Source organism: Pantherophis guttatus, chromosome 5, assembly GCF_059756535.1.
Source record: "Pantherophis guttatus breed Tessera chromosome 5, ASM5975653v1, whole genome shotgun sequence".
In the NCBI taxonomy this organism is placed as follows: domain Eukaryota; kingdom Metazoa; phylum Chordata; class Lepidosauria; order Squamata; family Colubridae; genus Pantherophis; species Pantherophis guttatus.
In genome coordinates this window covers 51637477-51663537 of record NC_142067.1, presented here as the reverse complement: position 1 = coordinate 51663537, position 26061 = coordinate 51637477, and the positions used below count along the sequence as shown (strand labels likewise).

At 36.0% G+C, this 26061-nt stretch overlaps 1 protein-coding gene across 3 annotated transcripts in view; it reads right to left on the bottom strand.

Moving 5' to 3' along the window:
- Window positions 1-2036: 2036 nt before the first annotated feature.
- The window catches only part of HUNK (hormonally up-regulated Neu-associated kinase), a 48491-nt gene continuing 24466 nt past the window's right edge, over window positions 2037-26061 (bottom strand). The window contains exons 3-10 of one of the 3 annotated variants that reach the window (XM_034432342.3): window positions 25418-25473; window positions 22831-22966; window positions 22060-22187; window positions 18153-18282; window positions 12919-13087; window positions 7104-7184; window positions 4177-4354; window positions 2037-3792 (exon numbers count right to left, since the gene is read on the bottom strand). In XM_034432342.3, coding sequence (XP_034288233.1) covers window positions 3128-3792; window positions 4177-4354; window positions 7104-7184; window positions 12919-13087; window positions 18153-18282; window positions 22060-22187; window positions 22831-22966; window positions 25418-25473 — 1543 coding nt within the window. In that variant the 3' untranslated portion in view covers window positions 2037-3127. The remainder of the gene's footprint in view (window positions 3793-4176; window positions 4355-7103; window positions 7185-12918; window positions 13088-18152; window positions 18283-22059; window positions 22188-22830; window positions 22967-25417; window positions 25474-26061) is intronic. The other 2 variants (XM_034432392.3, XM_034432463.3) reach the window with 2 other exon arrangements.

Sequence of the window (26061 nt, the reverse complement as noted above, 5' to 3'; positions counted from 1 at the left end):
CCAAGTGAGGCATGGAAGCATACACTGTGAAGTTTGAATGCACACACACACACACACACACACACACAAAAGCACTTACAACTTTGCTTCAACCTGGATTGTACAAATGCTAGCTAAGGTCCATACATTTGTCCCTTTAGAATAGATTTCATGTTATATATATGGATAATTTTATAGCTGCTGTAGAATAGTTGAATATGTCATATATCTAAGTGATTTATATAAATTACCTAAATATGTCTATTTAATAACTGTCCTCATATATTAGTGCCATTTTTCAAGAATTAAATTCCACAATTCTGTTATGAATATCAAGATAGTGCTTAATGCATATCTGTATTCTATTAACAAGCATTCTTAGGAAGCAACTGGTAAGCAAAATTATGTATAGAGTTGTATACATGAAATATTCATGCAACAACACTTCAATAATAAAGACCAGCAACACTTGATTCATTCTGATATTAATGTACTTATAATGCATCTTTATCATAATCCCATTGCAGGAGGGTGCTTCTTTGTTTACATTCTTGCTCTGTTGAACTGTAATCTGCTTTACAAATGGGAAACACAGCCTGCTTTGTTCATGGAAAAGGCCTGTAGGGGGAAAAGTATAGTCCTCAGTTAACGGCAATAATTAGGACCACAACTTCCATTATTAGGTGATGTGGTCATAAAGCAGACATCACATTACATCTTAGTGACAACAATCCTAGGAGCCCTATTATTATTCTTAAAAATTATGGATCATTAAGAGAGGACCTCATGACTGTTACTTGCAATTTCCTTGATCAAGAAACTAGCTGGAAGTTTCAAGTCCCCAGTGGCTCTTAGGCAGCTGGGGCATGGGTGAGTACAGTGGGGAAAAGTTAGTGTGATGGGCTAGAAGGGCTCTGTGTGGCACTGCCCAAGTGCCTGTGGGCTAGAGGGATGCTGCTGCGTGTGCGAGTGTGCATACATGCTGGAGAGAGGGTGTTGAGAAAAAGAGAAAGAGTGACTTGCAATCTTCCCTGCCAGCTTCCTTGTTAACTTTGCTTGTGGGAAACTGGCAGGGCTGTAACCATCTTGACCAAGAAAGTTGCCCAGACAAGATCAGCTAGGTGACAAAAGCAAAGAGCCTTGGTATTTCTGATTTTATTACTAGCCCTACTGAACTTTCCTATACATGATGGGGGGGGAGGGGGGGTTGGACATAGGGAAACATTTTTTTCTGAAATATTTACAACCTTGGCCCTGACCAAAAGCAGTGAAGCACAACTTGCTTTCATTCTGTGGTTTCTTGAGAACATGAAGAGCAGATTTGATTGTAATTTTAGTAATTTCACATTTTAGGAGGAGGCAAGAGCATTAGATATGTTAACTGCTTTGAGTTATTTATAAATAATAATAAAGGTTGAATATTAATATAAATAAATAAAACAAAACTGTAGACTGCATGTGTGGACACAAAAGGCAGAATGTAAGTGTATTCATTCGGGGAAAATATTCTAATGCTCAGAAAATTTGCCAATCAGGGACAAGACTAAGCTTAAATTTTTCTCAACTACTAGTACTTTGTTCTTAATAGGGAATTTTCTCCATACAGACAAACATCTAATCATCGAAGTTACCCTTTGTGGCCAGTAGTATACTCCCAAAAGTACAGGCATCATCATTCATTGGCTGTTTAAGAAAGCTGATCCCAGTGACTGGGCTTGCAGCTGGGTACAGTGCTAGCTATGAGAGTAATTATGGAGATCTTCCTGTACTCCTGGATGAAAGTAATACCACCTTTGGAATTTAAAAAATGAGCCAGAGTGCTCATTTCATCTTGACGTGCTCAACTGTATGAGAACAGTTTCATTGACTTAAAAGGAGTACTATGACTTTAAATGCTTGTCCAGTCAGGAAGCTAAATGAGCTGTTTTCTCCATGTTGGCCTTTCTTAACATGTCAGAAAGATCAAGTATCAAAATAAGTACTTAGTTCTGATTTGTCTTCTAAGATATTAACATCCCCATATTGTGCATGCTAAAAAAGAGGGAAAGCACACATTATTAGTGACAATCTACTGTTCTGCCAGGCTAATTTTATTATGATCAACAATTCAGCCAAATATTTGCACAAAAGAAGCCTATTTTTTATGTTGACATTTTTTTTTACTGTGAAATAAAAAGAACTGTAAAATACAGAAGATATTTACTTTTCAAAAATGTTAATCCTTCTGGTTTATGATACTGTTGATTTTTTTTTTAAATATTCAGCTAAATGTCCGATCATTACTTTTGTAAATGGATAGCTGATATGTTCATGGTTCACATCCTCTTAATACAGTGCAAAGTCTTCCAGCAACAATTTCAAGTATATTTAACATTGTTTTACTAAAACGGAGATTATATAGCTTTTCTATGGACAGTTTTACGGAAATAGTACAACTATATAAAAAAGATAAGCCTTTTTAAAAGTATAGTCTCATGGTGAAAATAAAATCTGAAAACAGATTTCCTTATTTTAAGATGATTGTATCTCTGTTTGGTAGCATAGCTTTGCAAGTCAGCCTTTTCTTTAGAAAAAATACAGATTTTAAGTGATGTAATACTTAAGATACAGTAAAATTGGTTTTTTTTTTTATGTTTCATTCTGTCTAGCTTTTTGCTTTTATTCCAAGTTCTTTCTGCTCTATTTCTTATTCCTCCTGGATGTACCTAAGAAGACAAATTTATCTGAGAAATAGGGGGGAAAGGTACACTTTTTTTCTTCCTTTGCATGATGTGTATAACGCTGGTGTCAGAAAAGCACGAATTCAGAATCATAGCTTCAGAAATAAAAGTAGCATTCTAACCAAATTAATATTTCACCATTTAGTCAAGTTGTTAACCTGGAGTGTTCTTGTTTACATATATTTATAGGTAATATAAGAATACAGCCAAACGCTACCTACGTGAGATTATGTAGGTTTTAAAAAACACTTTACATCACTTGACATACTTATCTTTTTGTCAACTGCATGAGCAAATGCCGCAATAGTTGGGCTTTTGATTATCTTATTAGATACAATAACAAACTGTACAGAAAAAAGGGTGAATGTAAATTTCAGTGGGAGGGTCCCCAAAACCAGCACTAAATAATTTGAGGTTTTTAAAATGGCTCAGCACTGGCCATTTATAGGATCTGTGATACTGAATGAAATTTGTGTGGGGCTCATTTGTTGCAACTGAGGCATTCTTGCTTCCAGAGACTTTTCTGTGGGAGATCCCACTGACTGATTCCTTTTCCTCATCATCTGTCCAATGCCCATCATAGGGAATCGGCCTCTACTTTTCACACAATTAGGGCTCCCCAAAGGATTGGAGACATTCAGCTGTGTTGGAGAGACTGATTCCTCTTTGAAAGAGCTGCTCTTCTCATCATAGGTAAATGAAAGTTGAGTGGGATGCCCTGGACTTTTAGTGGGACTGGGAGAAGTGCCCCCAGGCTGGAAGAGGGGAGACAATGTTCTTTCACTGGAACTTCTTCGACCAAAATTTACTGGTGAGCTAAGCATTTGATACTGATGAGATGGAGAGACTTGGTCTATCTGATCCTCTCGATCACCAGTTTCAAAAGAATGCACAATGTTCAGAATCAAAGGAGAATCCAAATTCTGACTGCCAGGACTTGAGGGCTCTTGTTGAGGTGAATCTTGTCGTTTCCCGAGTCTTGGGGTTCTTGGAACTGGTTGCTGAATTTCAAGGTATTCCAGAGAGTAGGAGGTGACACAGCCCACCTTGCCTGTTGCTGCTTCATAGAAAGGATTCAAATTACTAGGAGAATCTATGATATAATGCAGAAAACGTCAAATGAAAAACAACTACAGGAGATCAGTTTTTTTTAAAAAAAAAACCCTCCCCTCACAGGATGCAAGATTTAATTAAGTGAGAACTTGCTTAATAAGGGTGAGAAAAAAAGCTTTATGGAAGGACTTGTCGCTGGGCAAAACCCAATTCCTAATGAAAATATACTATCATAACAAATATGTAATTTATAATGTGGCACTACTCCTTTGTGCATACTTCTGACTCCCCAGTGACAAGTGTGTAACTATTCTGGGACTGAGGACACATGAACTTGAATGAAGTACAGGTAAGTTACCCTTCAAATAGTAAAGCCCTATTAATCTAGGAAATGCTACAACCAACAAAGGTAACTTTCGCATACCTTTTTCAGGCAGTCCTCCATGACTTGCTCTTCGATCACTTAACAGAGACTTTTTGTTTTGCATCTGCGTTGTAAGGCAGGAGGAAGGCTCTTTGTATGTTGGTGGACTTTTCTCAAATTTCTTCAGAAATGGATGAGAAAGCTCATCCTTTGCTTCTTGTTCCTTGTTTTTTTTGTCCTTCAAATTTAAAGCACACATAAAATTGGCTTGCTAGAGGCACTTCAGAAGGTTTAAAAACTTTTTAAAAGCTTTATCTAGAATTTGAAAAGTCGCAGATCAATGGAAATAAATATATCATGTCTGCAATTTTCTTGATCACATCAAAATGATTTTATGAACCTTTCAAAGCCTCAATTAGAAAGAACATTTTTCATATGCAGGCATTGACTATATTTATTTTAAAACATTTCAAAATTATTTAAACATTTCTAAGTGGCCCACAACAAACAAGAGTGGCAAAATTTACAAAAACAATAATAAAACAGTGAAATTGTAACTAATTAGAACAGCAAGTAAATATACTGTATATTCAGTAAGTATATTCAGTACTTACTGAAGATTCTCTTAAAATTGTCTTTTAGATATATTTTTTAATTTTTTTGTCCATTATTTTGGGCATTTAACTTTTACTGTTCTAATGGTATTAGATGCACAGTCTTTCATATTCATGTGAAAATTATAGAAATTGAATAGTTTTTTTAAAATAAATATATATACACTGTGATTTTAGAAATTTTTATTTGAATATGCATTTTGGGAAAAAATTTTCTTGGTTTTGCTCGTGAATTGTCCTTAGTAAATCAAAATTATAAACAGAAACAATTTTTATGAACCTCTTTCAGATTTTCTCCTTTTTTCAAGTTTGCCAAGAAAATATGTTCACCACATTTCTAAGTGATCTCAGCCAGTTTCCAGCTCATTCAGAAATCTACTAAACCAGATTAGAGAGGTGGCTTTGCAATCTGTTGGGAAAACTCAAGTCCACTCCAGATCTAAGTAGATTGTTCTACTATTTAATAGCTTTAATCATTAGGAAATTCTGCCTATATTTAGCCTTTTCATATCAATAATTTGGTCCCTACCTTATCTTTAGTTTCAACATAGAGTCATCACCTCTTGCATGTGATACTCTTTTAAGTATTTGTAGATTGCTATTATGTCTTATCTTGGGGTTTTTTTTAAACATCTGAAATGCACATGCACAAGCAAAATATTTTGAATGGAAATGGCTGTCTAAATAGTTTGGTGCCAAATCCAGACTGTTAAAAAGCAGACAATACTGCTCTGAATTGGTTGAACCAGTGCAGCTGCTACTGCAATGGAATCACATGTTCACATTATTAAGGAGTTGCTACTTTCTAGAAAAACTTATTTTCAAATAATTTTGGAAAGCTGCCATGCAGAGAACAGGTTTCAAAAATAATATTGAAAGTAGTAAATAGATCATCAACAGTATTATTAACAGTATTTTACAATGCACTTTTCAGTAGCATTGCTTAGAGAGGGCTGTAAAGCAGTATGAAACGGTATTGCTATTGTGTATTTATAATCTTTATCTAATTCATCCTCATGATCACTTTGTGATGGGGTCGATTCCTTTCGCATGTGGGAAAAGAAAGATGATGGCTCACTCAGGAAGTCCTTTAAGTTCTCCAGTGAGAACTACTAAAAAGGATTTTCCTCTGCATTTTTTGATTTCATGGCAAGGTACTGCAGAACACTACATGGTGTCTGCCTCCATCTCCATGGTAATACACAGATGCACTTTCAAGCGTCTCTTATGTTCAGAATAGCTGTTCACAAATCACAACAGGATGTCCATAAATGCAAGTTAAAAGGACGTTTTGTGTGTAATGGTTGAAGAATGCTGAAATGTGTTTCTTTTCAGAATAAATGGAAGAACCTTAGGACCCTAAAAGCCACTTGTTAGTGTGCACTAATAACAAAATTGGCACTGAAGCAGGATATGACATATAATGAAAACTTTATTTCAGGTACAAGGATTCAATCCTTTTATGAGCAAAATACTTTTTTACTTTGTTATGTTGTTCTATTAATTGCGATTTTTTTAAAAATACCTAGGCTGTGCTGTTATTTTAGTTTTGTTTTATGGCAAGGACAATTATGTGCAGAAAAAGGTAAAGCAACAATGTCTAATTGCCTGGGTATTTAAAAGAATTTTGGCAACTTCACAATATTATTAGGTCTATTGCAGCAATCTGAAATTATTCTATCTGCAAGTGGTGTGAGCTGCATTTTAATGGTAATAGCCAGATTAAGGTAGGGGAGAGAGCTAGGAAAAATGGGGCAGATTCTACTAACTTCTCCTCAGGAAGAATGAAGCAGAAAGAGAACTGCGCTTCTGGATTGTTGCCAGAGAGAAACTATGTTAGTTCCTAATCTATACAGAAGCTTAGACTAACTTTTAAGTAGTATATCATAATTTTAAACATATATTTTATCAATGAGTGGATACTTACACATTATTTCCCATTGTTTTTTCCATCAATTGTCACTTTATTGTCCTCTCAACATTGTGTGTCACTGAATTGCTATTGGGACTATTTTGGAATAAATGTCCTCCCTCCCATCAATTATCCCCTTTTAAAACATTTTATGCCCTGTAAATCTTGATAATATCCACTATTTTACATACACTAGAAGAAAAAAGTGTCTAGAGATATAGTGGATATAGATGATTCGTAGTACATGACAGGATATTTTTGGGAGCAAAACATTTTATAAATCTGATGCATTCAGCTTCTAAGGCTATCAATTCAAATCAACTCTTAGAAAATCACTAAACATTTGGGAATGGATTTAATTTTGTATTCTTTGTTATATCAAAAGTCTATTGGTTTATAGTAATAACCAGTGGGAAGTCCAAATACTGTCTGCCTCCAAATGACTAAAATAAAAGGTTTACCTCATAGGAATCCTTATTTGATTTGTATTTTTCCAACCGACACAATTGGTTAGTGCACATATTATCAGAAGCTTCAGTTTTCTAGAAAGATGGAAAAAGAAGACAAATTTGAATTGTAAATTAGGATATAACTTTAGGAAAAATATACTTAAACATTTAATCTGTATTACTTTTATTCTACGCAACACTTTGTTAAATTAGCCCAACAAATATTGGCTTTTTTAAATTTAGAAATTGCTACAAATCAATAACTAAATATATTAATTACTAAATATATTAATTACTAATTACTGACTATATATTTACTGTGTTTTCCGGAAAATAAGACCGGGTCTTATTTTCTTTTGACCCCGAAAAACTGGCTAGCTCTTCTTTTCGGGGTGTATGTGTGTCTTATTTTTTCCCCCATGTACCGGTATGAGGTGAGGAGGCGGGGCGAGTGGCCCCTCGTGCCGGCTTCCTGAAGGGTCGCAGCAGGCCATCCCACCATTTGCGAAACAGCTAATTCGCTAGTGCCACTCAGGCCGCCACCTCCAGAAAGCGTGGCCACTTTTACAACCGATTGCGGCTGCAAAAGAAGCTGGAGGCCAAGCGATGCACCCCACACACCTCGCGCCCTCCTTACCTAACAGTGACAGTCACAGCAGACAATTCTGTCCACAGAACAGCTGCCTCGTGGGTGCCGTCCTGGCTGCTGCCTCCAGTAAGCATGGCCACGTTTGCCATCGATTGCAGCTGCGAAAGCAGCAGGAGGCCAAGCAATGTGCCCCATGCACTTCGCGGTGGCTTTCCGGAGAGTACTGTAGCAGCAGTTATCCAAAATTGTTTAATCGTTATTTTGTCCCGACCCATGTGGCCCAGTACAGTGTTAAAAGTTAACGTTCAGAAATGTTACCGTAGCTGCGGAGGTCTCCTTGTGCAACGTTCTGCCGCCACAGCTTTGGAGCAAATCTCTGCCTTCTCTGCACAGGATTTCAAGACTGAAGGCTCCAAATCCATGGACGGAGCATTTTTGGATGTGCATCTATGCAGGGCTCCTCTTTGAAAGAATGATCTGTAGGTGTGTGTGTGTGGGGGGGAGATTTTCCTGCACATTGTCCTTTCCTCCATAGCTACGGTAATATTTCAGAAATGTTAACTTTTAACACCATACCGGGCCATGTGGGTCTTGATGAAATAATGATAAAAAAATTGCGGATAGCTGCTGCTACAGTACCCTTTGGAAGGCCAGTGCGAGGTGCATGGGGCGCATCTCTTGCTGCAGAAGTGGCTGCTTTTGGGAGAAAAGACAAGGATCAGCTTTGCCTCGCCCCTTGCCCTCAGCCTCCCTTTGGCTCTCCAAGGGTCTCTCCCAGAACCAAGCTCCGATGGAGCTCAACCAGAAAGTGGCCCGCAGACATTCAAGAGCAAAGTTGAGGCTGAGAGGAGCCAGGGCAGGGGAAAAGTCCAGTGGGAGGGGAGTAACAAAAACTGCAGGCAATGCTATTTGAAAGGGTTTCCTCTCTGGTGTCTCTCTCTCTCTCTCTCTCTCTCTCTGTCTCTCACACACAAACATTTGTTGAGAAACAGTGGAGGGCAGGCAACTGGGTAAGGGAACTGACCCTCCCCCACCTCTAGCTTGGTGCCTGCTCAGGGTGGTGCCCTGAGGCCTGGCATCTGTGTGGGCAGCCCCCACCTGGCCAATGTGACAAATGTGCTCCCTTGTAGTACCTCCTCTTCCACGTGAAGCAGTTGGCTACAAAAGTGGCCACACTTGCTGGAGGCGGCTGCCTGAGCGGCACCCAAAAATCAGCTGTTTCGTGGACAGAATTGCCAGCTGTGACTGTCACCGTTAGGTAAGGAGGGCGTGTGGGGTGCGTCGCTTGGCCTCCTGCTTCTTTTGCGGCCACGATTGGATGCAAAAGCAGCCAGACTTACTGGAGGCAGTGGTCGGAGTGGCTCAGCTAATCCGCAGGCCCCAATTAAGGGGCCGAGCAGCCTTGAGATGACCGGGTAAGGGAAGGGCTGCCTCCTGTGCTGGCCACGCCCACCCACTTCAATGGGGCTTAATTTTGGGTAGGGCTTATATTAAGCCTACCCCCCCAATTGGTCTAGGCCTTACTTTTTGAATAGATCCTATTTTCAGGGAAACAGGGTACTATATAGTAACTATAATATTAAATATATTACTATATAATAATATATATTCCTATATAGTAAATATATTATAATATGAGTTAACACATAACATTTATTCCTTTCCCATTCCTATAAACTAGACAATGCAATTAAACTGGAAAGCAAGTACAGTATAGCACTTCAAAAACTTAGTTCAGACAATTTCTTTGATATTTAAATAAAAAAGCCTCAAAATCATTTCAATATGATTAACGGGAACTATCCAAAGGGCAGAGAGGTTATAATAAATTTCCTTATTAATGGTCACATTTTTCACATTTCACAAAAAGAATCATCATGTGAACCCAAAGGACAGGTTAATGATGAAATGCACAAATTAATATTTATTTAACTTCAAAGAAACAATGGTGGAAATTTATACTTTGAAGTGAAAGGAAAAAATAAGTCAATTCAAAGGCCAAGAAATTGGCAGTATTTCTCCAACTAAATAACTAGATGAATTTTTTAGTCATTTTTGGTAGACTATAAAGGTGTCCCCCATTATTACAAAAAAAAATCCCTACAAAATCTGAATGACTTGTATTTTGCTTTTAAAAAGAACTTGGCTCATGTACTTAATAGAATGTAATATATATTATTATATAGGAGAAAATCTTTGTCATTGCTAAGCAATGACATCTACTTAAGAGCACATAATCACATACTACTAAGATATCTGCTGTAACACAGAGACATGTCATTTAGGAATAAAATATTGATACTGCTATTGATTCATTGCAATGGAAATGTATTCAAATGTAAGATATACAATGGGTTGATTTTTTTGTAGCACAATAGCCCTGAAAGATAAGTACTATTCATTCTAACCAGGGTGGATAAAAATCAATGATTTTTTTAAAAAAATCGGATTTTTTTTATTTAAATCGGATTTTTTTATTTAAATCAGATTTTTTTGATTTTTATTGAATTTATTTTAATAAAAAACTTTTGGGGTAAAAATCTATCGTAAGATAGTTTTCTATTTAAGATACATAAATAATTTAGTTTATTCAGCATGAAGTGGAGCTTAGTTATGTAGCACAAGGCTGTATATTGGGCAACACTGGGACTATCGGTGAGTCAACAGTGGGTCAAAGGAGTAGCAGAGATGACAGTTGCTCTTTAAAAATTATGATTTAAAGTCTTTTACTAGTGATTTAAATCATGATTTAAATCAACTCAATTTAAATCAAATCCACCCTGATTCTAACACTAAAATAAAATGAAGAGTTATAACAGAAATAAAAGCAAATGACAGTGGGAATTTGTACCCATGGCAGGTTTTATTTAACTATTTGTTTTTTATCAATGATAATAGTAATAATAAACCCAAGGATTAAAATGGCACATTGACTGACAAATAAACATGAAAAGAGAAGCAGAAAAAGGAGAAGAATTGGGCTGAAATATCCTGGAATAGATCAAGCCAGAAAACATTTGTGATAGATGTGATATAGTAATATGCTGCAAAATGCTGCAAGGAAAATTCCAGCTACTGCAATTGCAACACAGTAAATCAAATATTTGTCATACTATGGAATTTCCCCAATAATCACGCAGAAAGGGAATGTAAAGAATGGAACAGATACCTGTATTGGTGATACTGGAGGACAAATAAAAAAGTTTTGTTGCATGAGGTCAGAGGTGAGAATTGTTTTGTTTAAATGGATTAGACTATGGACAGTAAGGGCAAGCATCAGTCATGAACTGATCTATGATTATTATTTTACTTTCTTTTATTGGTTCTATTTTTATTTTATTAAAAAAAATTAAAATGCAAAACTCCAAAAATTAAAAAACAAATGAAGAAAAGACCCAAAACAAACAAACAAACAAGACATTTAAAAAGTGCATTAAAAATACATATATTATCCCCCTAGATGAATACTGTCTAATATATTACTACAATATTAGTTTCCTGTCCCTTTGTGAAATTGGGTCATAACATTTTTAAACTACCAAATCTATTTGCAAATTATTAACAGAAATTATGGACATGACGTTGAGGACTAACTGTAAAAATCTATACAATACATACCTATGTGGGTATAAAAAGCACTAAACTCAGATTTGACTCCAAATAAATCACACCCCAGGACTGGATTTTCAAAAAGAAGTTTATTCTGATTTACTTTTAATTCAGATATTTGCATAATGTTTGAAAAATATGAATATTCTTTTCTAATATAGATTTACTCACATCTTCCAAAGCCACCTAAGTCATTTCTAGATAAATCAATAATTACATTAAAATAAACATAATTTCAAAAGAAACACATTTAGGATTGTGCAAAATTTGTTTTTAAGAAAATTTATTAAAATTATGGACAGCAATACCTAACTTTTACATAATTAAATTATTTTCAGTTTCAAAGTCACAAAAAGCATTGTATACTGAGAAAAAGTATCTATGTTTCTCACAATCTAATAAATTATTGATTAATTCATTGTGCTGCTCACTCATTATTGCCTGGCTGGGTTAAATAGTTTGAAAATGTACATGGGATAAGCAGATAGAATCAAAGTGGGTCTATTTCAATTAAAGTTTACCAGTTTACCCTGGTAGACTACAGCGTCACTATTCCCTGTAACTTGAAAAAAACAAACTAGCCCTTGCTAAGGTAAATTTATTTGTTATAATAAAGAACAATGAAATGTTGGCAGAGTGGGACAGACCAATGGAAAAAGGCTTTTACAGTATGTACAGAGAAAGCGGCTTTGAAAGTAGTTTTTGCCCAAGGATATTCTTAATTATTCAAAGCAGCTCTGCTTCTTTCCCCCCTCCCCCCAGATATTCCATTCCCTAATTTTCCTTCCAAGAGATGTTCAGCAATCTATGATCAATGAATGACTGTTCCCTTAAAGTTCTACATATTTTCATTTCATTTCATTTCATTTATTAGATTTCTATACCGCCCTACTCCCGAAGGACTCAGGGCGGTGCACAGCCAAACAATAAAAACACATACAATACAAAATTTAAAAAATAGAATAAAATCAAATTAAATAATTTTGGCCCCGACAAATTTAAAACCCCAAACTTTTAAAACCAATTTAAAATTGAATATATAAATACTAAAAGATGTTTAAAATTTTAAAAATCTTTTATAAAAGAGGGGGAAAATTAGGCCAGGCCGGCCTGGTGAAATAGTAAGGTCTTTAAGGCGCGGCGGAAGGTGCGCAGATCCGGGATCCTCCGTATCTCTGGGGGGAGCTCGTTCCAGATAGTAGGTGCCCCCACAGAGAAGGCTCTCCCCCTGGGGGCCGCCAGTCGGCATTGTTTGGCTGACGGCACCCGGAGGAGCCCCTCTCTATGGGAGCGTACCGGCCTGTGGGAGGCTATTGGTGGTAGTAGGCGGTCCCGCAAGTACCCGGGTCCTAAGCCATGGAGCGCTTTAAAGGTGGTAACCAAAACCTTGAAGCGCACTCGGAAGACCACCGGGAGCCAGTGCAGCTCGCACAGGAGAGGTGTTACATGGGAACGCCATGTCGCTCCCATTACCACCCGCGCGGGTGGTTCGTGTTTTTTTCCCCTATTTTTGCAAAGTTGACGGATTTCCCCATGCACACTGTACTTATTTCTTAGTATCTCCATTTTTGGTTACTGTTATTCTATTCAACTTTGTTAGGGTCAACAATTATCTAAAATTATACTTACTTTTACGCCTGCTGAATAGCGTTCTAGCTTCTTATTAAGAAGGATGTAGATGGCAAGCATGTGGCAAGCTCTGTTTGAAAGGATAGTGTTGATCACATCACTATTCTTATAGCCAAGCTTTTCTGTCATGTACAGCAGCACGCTCTGACTTATGTCTTGTAGATGAATTCTGCAAAAAAGATTAATTATAACTTATAATCAGTCATTTAATGGCTATTTGAAATTATGGTGGATCTACCAAAAGCTACTTATGACCTCGTCCTGGCCTGGTATGGCCACTGCAGTCCCCATGTTCATTCATCCACAGGGACATTGCAGTGCTCCCACCTATCTTTCTCTCTCCCTCTTCCATTGCTTTCTGCTGGCCTTATCCCCCTGAACATGGCCCTGAGATAAAGCAATCTGTTCCAGCACTCTGGAAGGCCTTAGAGTTTTTCAAAAGAGGAGGAGGGTATTTGGCCTGGTGGGATGGGAATCAGATCTAAGGTTTGGGGAAACCTATTGGCAGTAGGGAAAGGCTTGTGAAGATCCAAGGGGCAGGAAGGAGAAGGTAGGCCTGTGCCTGTGCTAGGTCTCCACGGGCCTCCCCCACTCCTAAGGTACCCCATACTCCATTTAACAACCTGAACATTTGTTTAACAATTCACTGGGAAGAACAAGGATGATGGGATTGTTAAGTGGAATGTTTCTCTTAACAGCAGTTGTGAAATGCAACTGTAATGGGCAGGGCTCATTATGGTTGTATCTCAAGGACTACCTGTTGGTTATCTACAGGGTTCTCAGGAGAAAGATGGCAATCCTAAAGGCATCCTTGAAAATCACCATGTTATTTTAATATGATAAAAAGATTTAATCGAGCTGATAATTGTGTTCAGGCTATGTTGAAAAGAGCAAGCTACAAATTGTTAATATGTTTTTAAAGAAAAATGTTGTATACTTGAAATGTATCTGTATGGTAGACATTCACAACCCAGTTTGGGTAGGGTAATCCACATTTTAAAAGAATCATTATTTACTTAGTGGGGAAATGGACCATTAATCATGTAGTTCTCCTCATTTTCAAAGAAACATTGATTAACTGACTGACTGATGTTGGAACTATTAATCGTGTATATAATTTCCACTTCTATTGTAGAATTTTGAGTGTACGTGTTTCTGTGCTTTCTAAAGCCAATGGGCACAACCTTGGTCTCTACCTCAAGAAACACTTAAATAATAAAGAATAGTTCCCTGCATGACAGGGAATGGAACAATTGATTAAACGGTCTTCTAAAATCTGGTATCTTCTAGGTATTGACTGACATTCCCTGAACTCCTAGTTAGCATTACTGTCTGTCTAGGAATTCTAGAATTGCTAGTCTAGAGAGTACCCTTTGTGAAAGAATAGAACAGAGCTTCGTCTATACAGATAGTTGTAAACCAGGGGTGTCAGACTCAAGGCCTGGGGCCTTTGCCAGTGAAAACAGAGCTCGGGAAGCCCACATGTGGCCTTCCCAAGCTCCGTTTTCACTGGAAGATGCAGTGGCCTTCCCAAGATCCGTTTTCACTAGAAGATGCAGCAGGCCTTCGCAACTGAAAATGGAGCTCGGGAGCCCATTTTCACTGGCAGAGCACTCAGGCCACCACAGGTGCCCCCGATATGAGTGGTGTCGAGCTGACCACACCCAGCCTGGCCATGCCCAGCCCAGCCCCCCAAAGTCAAACACAACCCTGTTGTGGCCCTCAATGAAATCGAATTTAACACCCCTGTTGTAAACTAATGCAATAAAACTCTTAAAACAGAGCCGTTCAAATATTGTCATAACTGTATTCAATTAAGAAGTTTTAAATTCATTCAGACCACCATTCAGTGCCGGGCTCTTAAAAGTGTCCAGTTTCTGTTTCAGATTATTTCTGCAACATGATTCTCAATTGATAGTAGACAAGTCGCATGTGACTTCTATATAAATATTTTCAAAGCAACCCAACTAAGATGAATCATTTTTTTCAAGCTTTAATATGAATAACAATTCAGTAGCAAGAAATTAAGAATTTCTAAATTCTCCTATTAAAATTAAGCAAATTAAAAGTGCTTGACTTTGGCTGAATCAAGGGCTAAATGTTTAAATTCAGATTACAAAAGATTTCTTATTTTATTACTACTGCTTTATACAGATTTTGATTATACAGATATAGATGAAAAATGTCCATTGTCATTGCAACATTCCAACTTATGTCTGCATTTTATTTTGTCTCAAAAATAAAGGCAATTGTTTTTTTTGAAACATACAACTAAAGATCAGTAATTATTTATTTAAGTGTGCTTATGATAACATCTTATAAAAAGCTACATGGAATTTGTTCATCAAAAAAATAAATGCCATTGTATTTTCCCTGTACTGGTTTAAATTATTACCAAAACTAATAAAATTCTCCAAGTGGTAATTTACATTGGATTGATGCTTTGTTTTCAGTGGCTATAAAAATAAAAGATAACTGAAAACACAAGCAAGTATAATTGAATATAAGTTAAAACTGATAGCATCTACCTAGACTCAGATCAAAAGCCTGGTTAATTAAGGAAAAACATTCCAACATGTTTCTCTCTGGCAGGGGTTTCCAAAGCCTGCAAAGAACCACTGTTCTCTTTTTCATAATCTCACCAAATCTGTTCTTGATGCTGGCCAAATTAAAAACAAAGTTGCGGTTATAAGGGTCAATGTAATTGTCACATAGCCTGATGCCAAGCTATATATGGTTGACAGTACTTTAAATTATATACAGAATCAGATTCACAGATATTAACAAGAGAGGCCACTTGCTCACTATAACTAAGCACTGTCAACCTTCTGGATGAGGCACCTGAATTAACAAAAACTCCAAACATTTTTCAAATCTTCACATAAAGAAAGTTATATTAGTCCAAAGAGGAGCCAACCACCCCATTTGCTTAATGACTGTGGTAAAATCAGGTCAGTCATGTAATGATCCACTTAACTGACTCGACTCACAACCACGATTCCGGGCTCAATTACAATCGTAAATTGAGGACTACCTGTACATATTACAGCACTTCCCCCGCCCACCCCCTTCAAAGGAATACTGAAAATTGGAAATTATCCCTTGTAGAATTCAAAGAACTTTATTTTATAAAAGCAAGTTGTCATTATTGCTTCTTTTAAATGTGCAGAATAAATCTTTATTAAAAGTGGCATGTTTTACAAATTCAACAATCTTCCCCAGATCCTAAGGTTCTACAGAGTGAAAAATATCAGCAAAAGTAGCACATTTAATATTACGTATCAAAGAAATGGACCAAAGACTGTTTCAATCTTCCTGAAAATTGATTCTTGATTTGTTCAGATTTGGGATCAAACTATACAGGCTATATTAAACAAATATTTGCATTTTTAAAAATGCAAACAGCTAAAAATTACAGAAAACAGGAAGATTATTCATTTCCTCCCTGCTTGTTAGTGTCATGAAAATTAAGTTTTCTGTCCTACTATCTGTATTAGAAGAAGTGAAAATTTATACTTGCATGCTCAAGCAGTACCCTTGGTTATTGATTTCTGAAGAAAAGAGTGTGTTTTTACATTTGTGAAGTTATTACAATGTATTATAAGTATTAGCTGGCTGGCTACTACTGGAATTAGAGTTTTAGATTACAATACTACATATTTTTATGGAGCTAAGCATTTCCCTATTTAACTATACTTCTGAGTAAGCCTTTATATAACTGTAATATTGGTCTAATAGCCCTTTCTTTCTTATAGTCAGTAAATTGACAGTTTTACAGTATAACTTATCCAGCTCACAGATTCTAACTGCAATTATGAAACGCCCTTCCATCAGAGATTACCTGGCACGTACACTGACTCATCAGTTTCAATTTAAAATCTAGTTAGAAAAACTTTTAGATTTTACTACGCCCTGGGTTGTGTTTCAGGATTTTATTTTGATTCGTGTTATTGTTTCCATGGCTGCTACTGTATTCTATGCTTGATTTGGATAAAAAAAGCTTAAATAAATTCTTTTTACAAATACCATTGAATCATAATTCTCAGAACCAATTCCCACGTATGACTTCATAAAATGTAACTTTGATGTCAAATTATGCTCTGCCCATTCAATGCCCTGCCTGAAACACTGCAATTTTTCTAACTGGAAAATCCTAACAACCAAATGTGTGGATCACATTTGGGATATTGATGTGACATTTAAAATGCATATATGATCCATCTGTGTAACATTCTAAGCAAGTTTATAACTTTTTCCACTTTCAAGAGAGAAGAGTTTTTGCTTAAAAATGTGTGATATACAGATCTGATAACAGAACAGCAATGCTTGGATAATGATTTATCTCATTTTCTGCCATGCAAATCAATCATTTTTTTTCTTGCAGTTCATTTACTGTAGTATATTTCGTTCATTCTTGCTGCCTAGCAGCAACTAGGCAGCAGAACATAAATGTAATGTTTGTATCCATCATATAAAAGCTAAACTAGATGTTTAGAAAGGTACCAGCCTCCCTGCTGTATTAATATCCACCCATGTGTTACATAACCGTCATTACCATAGTAACTAGCATTTCACAACTATTAAGGGTTTTTATCCTAAGAAAACCCTCTTTATTTAGGTTGGGAAGGCTCAACTTCCACAGCAAAGCTGTGAAAAAGCAATGTGGCAAACCTAAGGATCCATCAGTGCTTTTGGAACTAATCTGAGCAATCCTAAATCAGAACCCAGAATGGTCATCGTTGCACCATACTCTGTCCTCCTCCTAAGGAACCCGTGAAGACTGAGCAGAATGAAACCCAAAAGTAGGAAGCAGCCAAGCAGTCAGGTTGAAGGAAAGTGAAGAAACTGAGAAGTCTCCAGGTCAAATCTCCCTGAAGTTATCAACCCAGAAGATTGTCTAACCAAGGAATTATGCTCTCTGCATTTAAATTTTTTTTCCTCTTAAATGCGGAGATAATAGTAGGAGAGCATTTTGATTACTCGAGCAACTTAGCTGAAAAATGTATTATTTTGTAACTTTGTTCTTTACCACTATGATTTTTTTCCCAAAGAATTTTCAAGCTTGTAAATACCAAAGGAATTAAGAAGTGAGCGCAGAGGAATGTGAAGAAAGAGAAATTAAGAAAGAAACATAACCTCCAATCCAGCTTTCTGATCAGAGGCACCTCAATGTCTTTGATGGGATTTTATCATGTTGGCAGAATACCCAGCATATTCTGCCTTTTGTGTATTACCTGTTTGGATAAGTAACATTATTCAGTGCTTTCCCATTTTCACTAAGCCAACGATTTGCTAATGCTTGTTGGATGTTTGGTCTCTTTGCAGGATCTGGTTCTAGCAGAATTTTTAAGAAGTTTACAGCTGCTGCAAAGACATTGAAAAAAAAGGGAGGGGGAGGAAGTGTTATTTTCTTTGTAACTATATTTATTCTTTTGAAGCCAAATAAGGTATTAAGGTATTTTAGAATAACAATATTTCTTTCAAAATCTGATATACAATAATTACATTTACACATTGCTTTTATACATTAAGCTAAGGAAGTCTCTTACTGGTATACAGTAATGAAAAAGATAACTTCAGTAGTTAAGAAAATAATACCTCCCCAAATAAGATAGATAATTCAATCTTTATAAACAGTTGTAGTTTAAATAATCATTTTGACCAGCTTTGAATTATAAATTCCAATGGCTATATTCCAGACTGCATGACACAATGATTACTTTTATTCAAGTTTTCTTGAATACTTCAAAGTAGCTAAATTTACATCCAATTTTAATTCATGGTTTATAAAAGATAGCACTAGATTGACTCAATACATCAAGGCAAAACCAAACCAATAACTTTACTGCTTAGTGTAACATTCAAGTCTTGCATCTTAGTGTAGTTAATAAATATTGCTATGGCAGAATTTGGACTGATTGCCCTATCAGTGGCTAATTATCCACTTTTTATGCTAAGGTTTAAAAATACAAACTTAAACCTGAAATACTAAATTCTATATTTTAACAAATAATAAGAATATTGTAAGAATATAATTATGATTGACAATGACAGTCCTTTTGACTTAATTACATTAATGTTGTTAGAGATATTTTATTTAAATATAGTGTTACTTAGTCACATGGGAAGGGTCTTCTAGACAAAGAAAAGGAACTTACAATCAAAAAACTTATTGTTTAGCATCAGAAGGACAAATATATGCTTTCAACTATTCAGTGATAGCAGCATTGATTAATGTAGATCAACCATGATGATTGCAATGAATTATGGTTTAATAATAATTTAAATGAATAGTCAGCAATAAATTAATGAGGCATGCACTTGGCATTTCTACTTCATGTAACTTTCACCAGAAAGTTCCACTTTCACCAGTGGAATCACCACTTGCAATTGTGTGAGTGGCCCACTTGGTCCATTATCCGATGACTAGAGAAAACATCTGAATTCTGTGCTAAAATAATACTGGTAAATGCTTGGAAAACATTCTAACAGTATTCTGCTCTTAAAAATACCAACCCAACTAAAAGGAACAGAACTGTATCTATTTCTGCATTTCACATGTCTGAATAAGATGCAGAATTCGTGTTTTCTATCTGTGTAACAAGAAGACATCAAATTTGTCTTAAAGGATATCATTCACAAGCAGATTGTCACCCATCCTCTCACAACTGTACAAAGGGATTTGCTTAATCACTATCCTAGCAAACAACCATGTCAAAGGTTTTCCACATGAAATCAGGAAAAGGAAGTATATGTTCATGTTCCACAATAGGTCAAAGACAAGGAAGAGAAAGGATGCTGTCCAATAAATCAGGATTAGATACTATCTGGCCAATATTACATCTGTTTTGAACATCCTGCAGCAATCGTTATTTCTGCTGACCTGGATATTATACAGTCTATGTCACATATGATACACAAGAATATTTGCATTAAGAATTTGTTGTTGGCATGTGTTTTCAAATGACAAATAAAACCGCTTTCGAAAAGTGACTAGTTATCTGAAATTGTTTATTTTACACTAAAGATAAGCAACCCACAACTCATGGACAGCATGAAGCTCCTCAGTTTCCATATGGTCCCTTGAATACTTTAAAATCATACTGGTGACATTTGGTACATGAGATTCCTAGCTGTTTTTAGTTGTTCCAACCATCTCACAAATAAGGTCCCATGGACATTACATTGTAATCATTGAAAGGACAACTTTAAATTAACATTGATGTGTGCTGTTATACAATTGTTTTTGTGCTTTTGAGTTCAGTACTGATTCCTGGCAATTGCTTAAACAGGTTCCTGCAGTTTTCATAGCAAATTTCAGAAATTTTTTGCCACTGCCTACTTCCTAGGGTTGAGAGAGAATAACTAGCCCACGGGCAACAACCTGGGTTTTCTTACTAGAAAGGACTAGAACTCATAAATCTCCTAGTTTCTTGCCTGATGCTGTAACCATCACACCAAACTGGCTCTCAATGTTATGCAGCATGCCATAATTTGCTGTCTCTGGAAAACACATAGTTAATATTGTCAGAACTACACTATACAGACAGAATCACAACACTTTAAGTAGCATAACACTGAAATAACTTAAATTGCTACACTAATATTTACAATTTGTTAACTCATCAAAACTGCCTACTCTTTTAATGCTAGACCTTTTTTTTTAATTTGGGAGGGTTATGAATTTTTATATTAAGGGTCACCTTGAACAGCGAGATAGACAGCAAATAAATTTGATAATAATATTAGTTACTTTTCACAATAATGATATTGTTTTTATAAAAATTAACAAATAACTCCCTCCAAATACTGCCCAAGAAAAAGTAAAAGTCTCTATTTACTTCTTTTGGCCCCAGAAAACATCTAGTACACAACCATTTGAAACATTGGGTTAGCTGATTTACCTCAATTCCACACAGGAACAAAACAAGATAAAACTACTATGAAAATATAACAAAGTATAAATGATTCATTAAATAAACAGGTATGCAATTATATAGCTCCAAATTGCCCGTAATTGCCACTTCATACAAGAATTCACAAACAAAATCTTTCCTTTTCTTTAGATGTAATCTTCTAACCTGATACTTAAAATAAATTTGCGATGGGAAAGGCAGCATTTTGTATCTAAAGCCAACAAAGGAATTGTCCAGGATTTCAGCAGGATGTGGCTAACACTTTCAGTATGTTGGGGTTTTGAATATAAGATTACCATGAACTGGAAGTATGAATATAAACCAGCCAGTACTACTGACTGTCTTTGGGAAATCTTTTGCACAAAATATCAAATGCATTAATTGTATGGAATATCAAGAAAATTGTTGAAAAGAAACAGTGACAGTTTGAAGGGGGAGTCTTTGTTCTCCTTAGTTAAATATACAACTATTTAAATATTTAGTAATGTGGAAACCGAATTTAATCACAGATATATTACTTCTATTTATTATCTTTAAATGTATGTGAAAACTAAAAAAAATAATTCTACAAGGCTTGGTGTACCACAGAAAAAGATTAAATAATATTTTCATACCTCTGTGGTGCTTTGGAATAAATTATTTTTAGATATAAAGCTGGAACAAGTCCCACTGAGATCAATAGAATTTACTCTTGGGCAGCCTATTCTACGGAAGAGCAGTAAAGTTCTTAAATGTACTAATAAAAAATAATACCTGAAGTGCTGGAACAAATTCTTTAGCAATTTCATTAACAATTTGTGCAAACTCTTGTCCACAAGAAGTTAATACTGCAGTGCCCACCTTTAATTATGAGCCTACAGGTAGTTCTGGTTCAGCAGCCATTCAAAATTACAATGGTGCTGAATGAGAAGTCTTATGACTTGTAGGTCCTTGTAGTTGCAACTATCACAGCATTCATGTGATCATGATTTCAATGCTTGGCAACTGGCTTGCAATTATGATATCACAGCATTCCACAGTTACATGATCAACGTTTGTGACATTGTGCCATGTGGGATTCACCTAAAAATGGCAATAGGGATTACCATTGTAAATCAGCATAATCATGTGGACATGTGCTTTCTGACCACATAGCGATGGAGTTTCCAACCCCAAGTACTGTTATTAACTAAGGGCCACCTACAATAGAAGCTAAAAAAATTCAGCAACACTTAAATACATTTACCTGTGGAAAGCTGAGTAGGATATGGATTCATTTCTTTGTCAATCATCTTCTGGTACAAAGCTCTCAGACTGAATGGCTCAACAGTAAATGGCAGTGTCCCAGTCAACATTGCATACATATTCACACCACTGCAAAAGAAGAGTGGTGGTGGTGGGGGAAAAGGGGTAAGCAAAAAGTTCTACTGGAAATGAAACAAAAGATGCAAAGAGATTATGTTTAATGGTAAACAGCTATAATTTATGGAACATAAAATAACATATTAGGACATTCTTGGTGTATTTAATCCACAACAATCTCCCCTGCCTCCTAAGATCCTATTATTTGGAAAGCAACCCCTGACCCTGAAAACATACAGATGTAAAGTAGATGTTCAGTCCCTGATATATCATCTCTTCCAACATGAATTATAAGAGGGCTATTTTAGGGCTTAGCCTACAGCATGTATGTGTTTTCCATATCAAAATGGTGGGAAACAGTGCTGGCTCTTGGCGACTGTGGCTGGAGCTCAAGGGCCACAGCAAGGGGACAGAGGAGTCCCTTGGAGCTTCAGTTTATCCAATTCTGACTTAAGAGATGGAGTGCAGTACTATAGGTTTAGAAGACAGAACAAAACAGCAAAACTATGCCAATGCTAGCAAATAAAATCAGTTATCCATTTTCAAAGTGGAATATTTTGTAAAAATATTCCATTTTAAATAAACTTATTAATTTTTGCTAGCGTAAACACGATGTGGAGAGAGAATATGCTGGTTTTAAACTATATTAACTCACATGGACCAAACATCTATTTTGGGACCATATTTCTTCCTTGCAAGAAGCTCTGGTGCTGCATAAGCAGGACTGCCGCATTGGGTGCTGAATGGATCAGTGTAGCCCAGGATACTTGCACAATTGCTCAAGCCAAAGTCTGTGAGGAAAAAACAAAGAATACACATTTAAATGCTGCATTAGAAAGGCTGTAGTCTCTAAACAGTTATTGTTTATTACCTTCTTATTATTTTATTTTTCTTTTTATAAATCTTGTTTTAGTTAAAGCAGAAACTTTCCTCAACTGGCACTCTTAAGACATAATGGATCACAATTACCATCATTCCTAACTAGCATGGCTTTTGTAGTCGACCATATCTATAAAGCACCTGGTTGGGTGTAAAGGTAGGTTACAGAATTGTAATCTGAATGCTGCTTTCTTAAATTATACAAAAAAAATGGAAATAATCTTCCAAAAGCATAAGCATAATTTCCTGGGGTATAATTCTGGTTTTCTTGCTTCTGTGAAGCACTTTATTCTGCTAAAACCTATCTATACCTTATAGTTCCCTAAGGGCATTTGATTTTAATATCAGCAAGTTTTTTTACATACTGATCCACCTTGGAAAATGAAAAAGAGTGAAGTATACCACTGGGTGTGAATAGCTTAATATTCTTAAATGGAACCTGATAGGAATTGTGTCCACATGCAGTTAAAACACTCAGCTGCAAGATATAACAAACACAACAGAGCTAAATATAAAAAAGGCACAATTAACCTCAAACAAGCAGCACTAATAGAACCCTAGACAGGCAGTGCTTTTCTTCTACTTTAAATTGTGATTTACTTAAATATACTCAAGTAACCTACGCTTTTTAATTAAAATGTTTATAACTTATGATTTCAAATCAAAACCTTTCCATTAAAAGAATATCAATATTAATATTTCCTTTGAAAATAACTCTCATCCTCATTTTAAGATTGATCCTTTGTTAACAAAGGGTATTAATAGACTTTGCTCTTGGATACATAACAATCTGCTGCATTTGAGGCTGTCAGAACTGTATAAAACCAAGGAAATTTCTATGGTATGTTCTTATGTTCTATGGCAGGGGTGTCAAACTCAAGGCCTGGGGGCCACATCCGGCCCACAGGGTGCTTAGACCTGGCCAGTGGGTCACCCTGGCAACAGCAAAGGACCAGCCCGCAGTGCCTCTGCCAGAAAAAATGGAGCCTGGGAGGGCCGCATGCAGCCCTCCTGAGCTCTGTTTTCACTGACAGAGGGTTGCAGGAGGTCCCAAAAATGGACTTGGGAGCCCGTTTTTGCTGGGAATGTGCTCAGGCCACCACCTGCGCCCTGGACATGAGTGATGTTGAGTTGGCCATGCCCACCCTGGCTACGCCCACCCCAGCCCCCAAATATAACCCTGATGCAGCCTTCAATGAAATAGTTTGATACCCCTGTTCTATGGCATGCTGGCTAGAGAATTCTGGGACTTGAAGTCCAGACATTTGAAAGTTGCCAAGGCTGGGAAACACTGTTCTACAGCATCTTCTTACACAGTCTACAGTGAGAAAATGTTTAGGAACTAAAGCAAATGCAAAATAGTTATATTCTAGTTTTGTTTTATATATATTGTTTGGCAGTGACTGCATACAGAAGCCAGCTTTATATGTTCTGGAGTAATCAAACAGCCCATTATAAGAACAAAAGCTACCAGATGTTAATACAAGTTTAAAATACTTTTGCTGTCACCTAGGCTTTAAACTAAGTTGTTGATTGGCTGATGGTAATATGTATTTTTCAATACACTGGTGAATGCTATTTCTTACATACAGGTGTTATATAGGTCTTTCCCAAAGTGGTGCCTTTCCCCAAAGCTATTTTGCCAAATTGTCACCTCATAAGTGCCCTTAAGCCATATGAGACAAAGCTTTGTTTCACAGATTTTCTGGCCCACTTAAGAGGTAGTAATGCCTGTTTTTAACTCACTTTATTCACATTCACTGCTGTGACAAAATGAATTGACTCAGCAGAATTAAATCCCTAAGCAGATGCTTTTATAGGGGGGATATTTTCCTTTTAATGCCCACAACATTGATGGGAGTTTTACACAGATAGTAATAAAAGATGACTCATTTATGATTTCTGCAGAATGTGTCTGATCAATGCAAACACTGCATTTTTAAAGACAGAGGTACAATCAAGAAACCTTTGAGTTTTCTCAAGGTACTTGTTATTTTAATTTTGCAGACAAATGTATTGATTGAACACTAAAGTTTGCTTCATACTGTGTGAACAAAGATCCCATTTGATTGCAGCATCAAAAAGATCTTAAACTTTAAGTCACTTAAAATAGGAATCCAAATGTCAAAGGAAGATGTTTATTCTACTTCTCCAACCATTCAGCATGCTTTAGACGAAAGGCTTCACAAAATATATATATTTAAATTTACTATATTTTCTGTGTGTTTGTAAAGAAACACCTGAATTACATATATAATCAAATTGTAAAAGTTCAATATTTTTAAAAGCCAAGTATTTTGTTAATTTATGACAAAAATGCTGATTAGTGTCTGAAGACTACAATTACTATAAGACTTTCATACCAATAAGTTTGATATTGTTGTCTTCATCTAGCAAAAGATTTTCTATCTTCAGATCTCTGCAATATACAAAGATATTAAATGAGATTTCAAACAACTGAACTTTCAATATTCAAAATTTCATTAACAATTGTGATTATCTTTTTGTACAAATTGGTATAATTCTTGTTTTTATATAAATATGAAGTAAAAATATATTTGGCTATATTCTCATAAAAATGAATACATAGATCTGTTATTTTGAAGTTGATGCAAACAGGCATTATGCCAATGCCATAAAAGCAAATAAGTGTAAGTTTGTTAAAAAAGAATGCAGTAAGTTTAATCATTCCTATAAAAATTTATAAAGAACAAGCTAGTTCAGCTTTAACATACATCTTCAAAATATCAATTATGAATAAAATATTCTGTTATTCTATTAAGAGCGATCAATGTGAGACCCAAGGGTCCATGCAGTTCTGCAATCATTTTTTCTATATCTTCTAAGGCTCACTGGGGCTCCATCCCCACGTTAGAGGCATATTCCATTAATTTACATTGCTACCTCTTTACTGTGTTTTCCATCAAAATGCTAGAAAAAGATGGCCAATACCTGCTTTTATTTAAATACATGAACTGCCATAATGTAAATGAAAAAAGTGTGAATG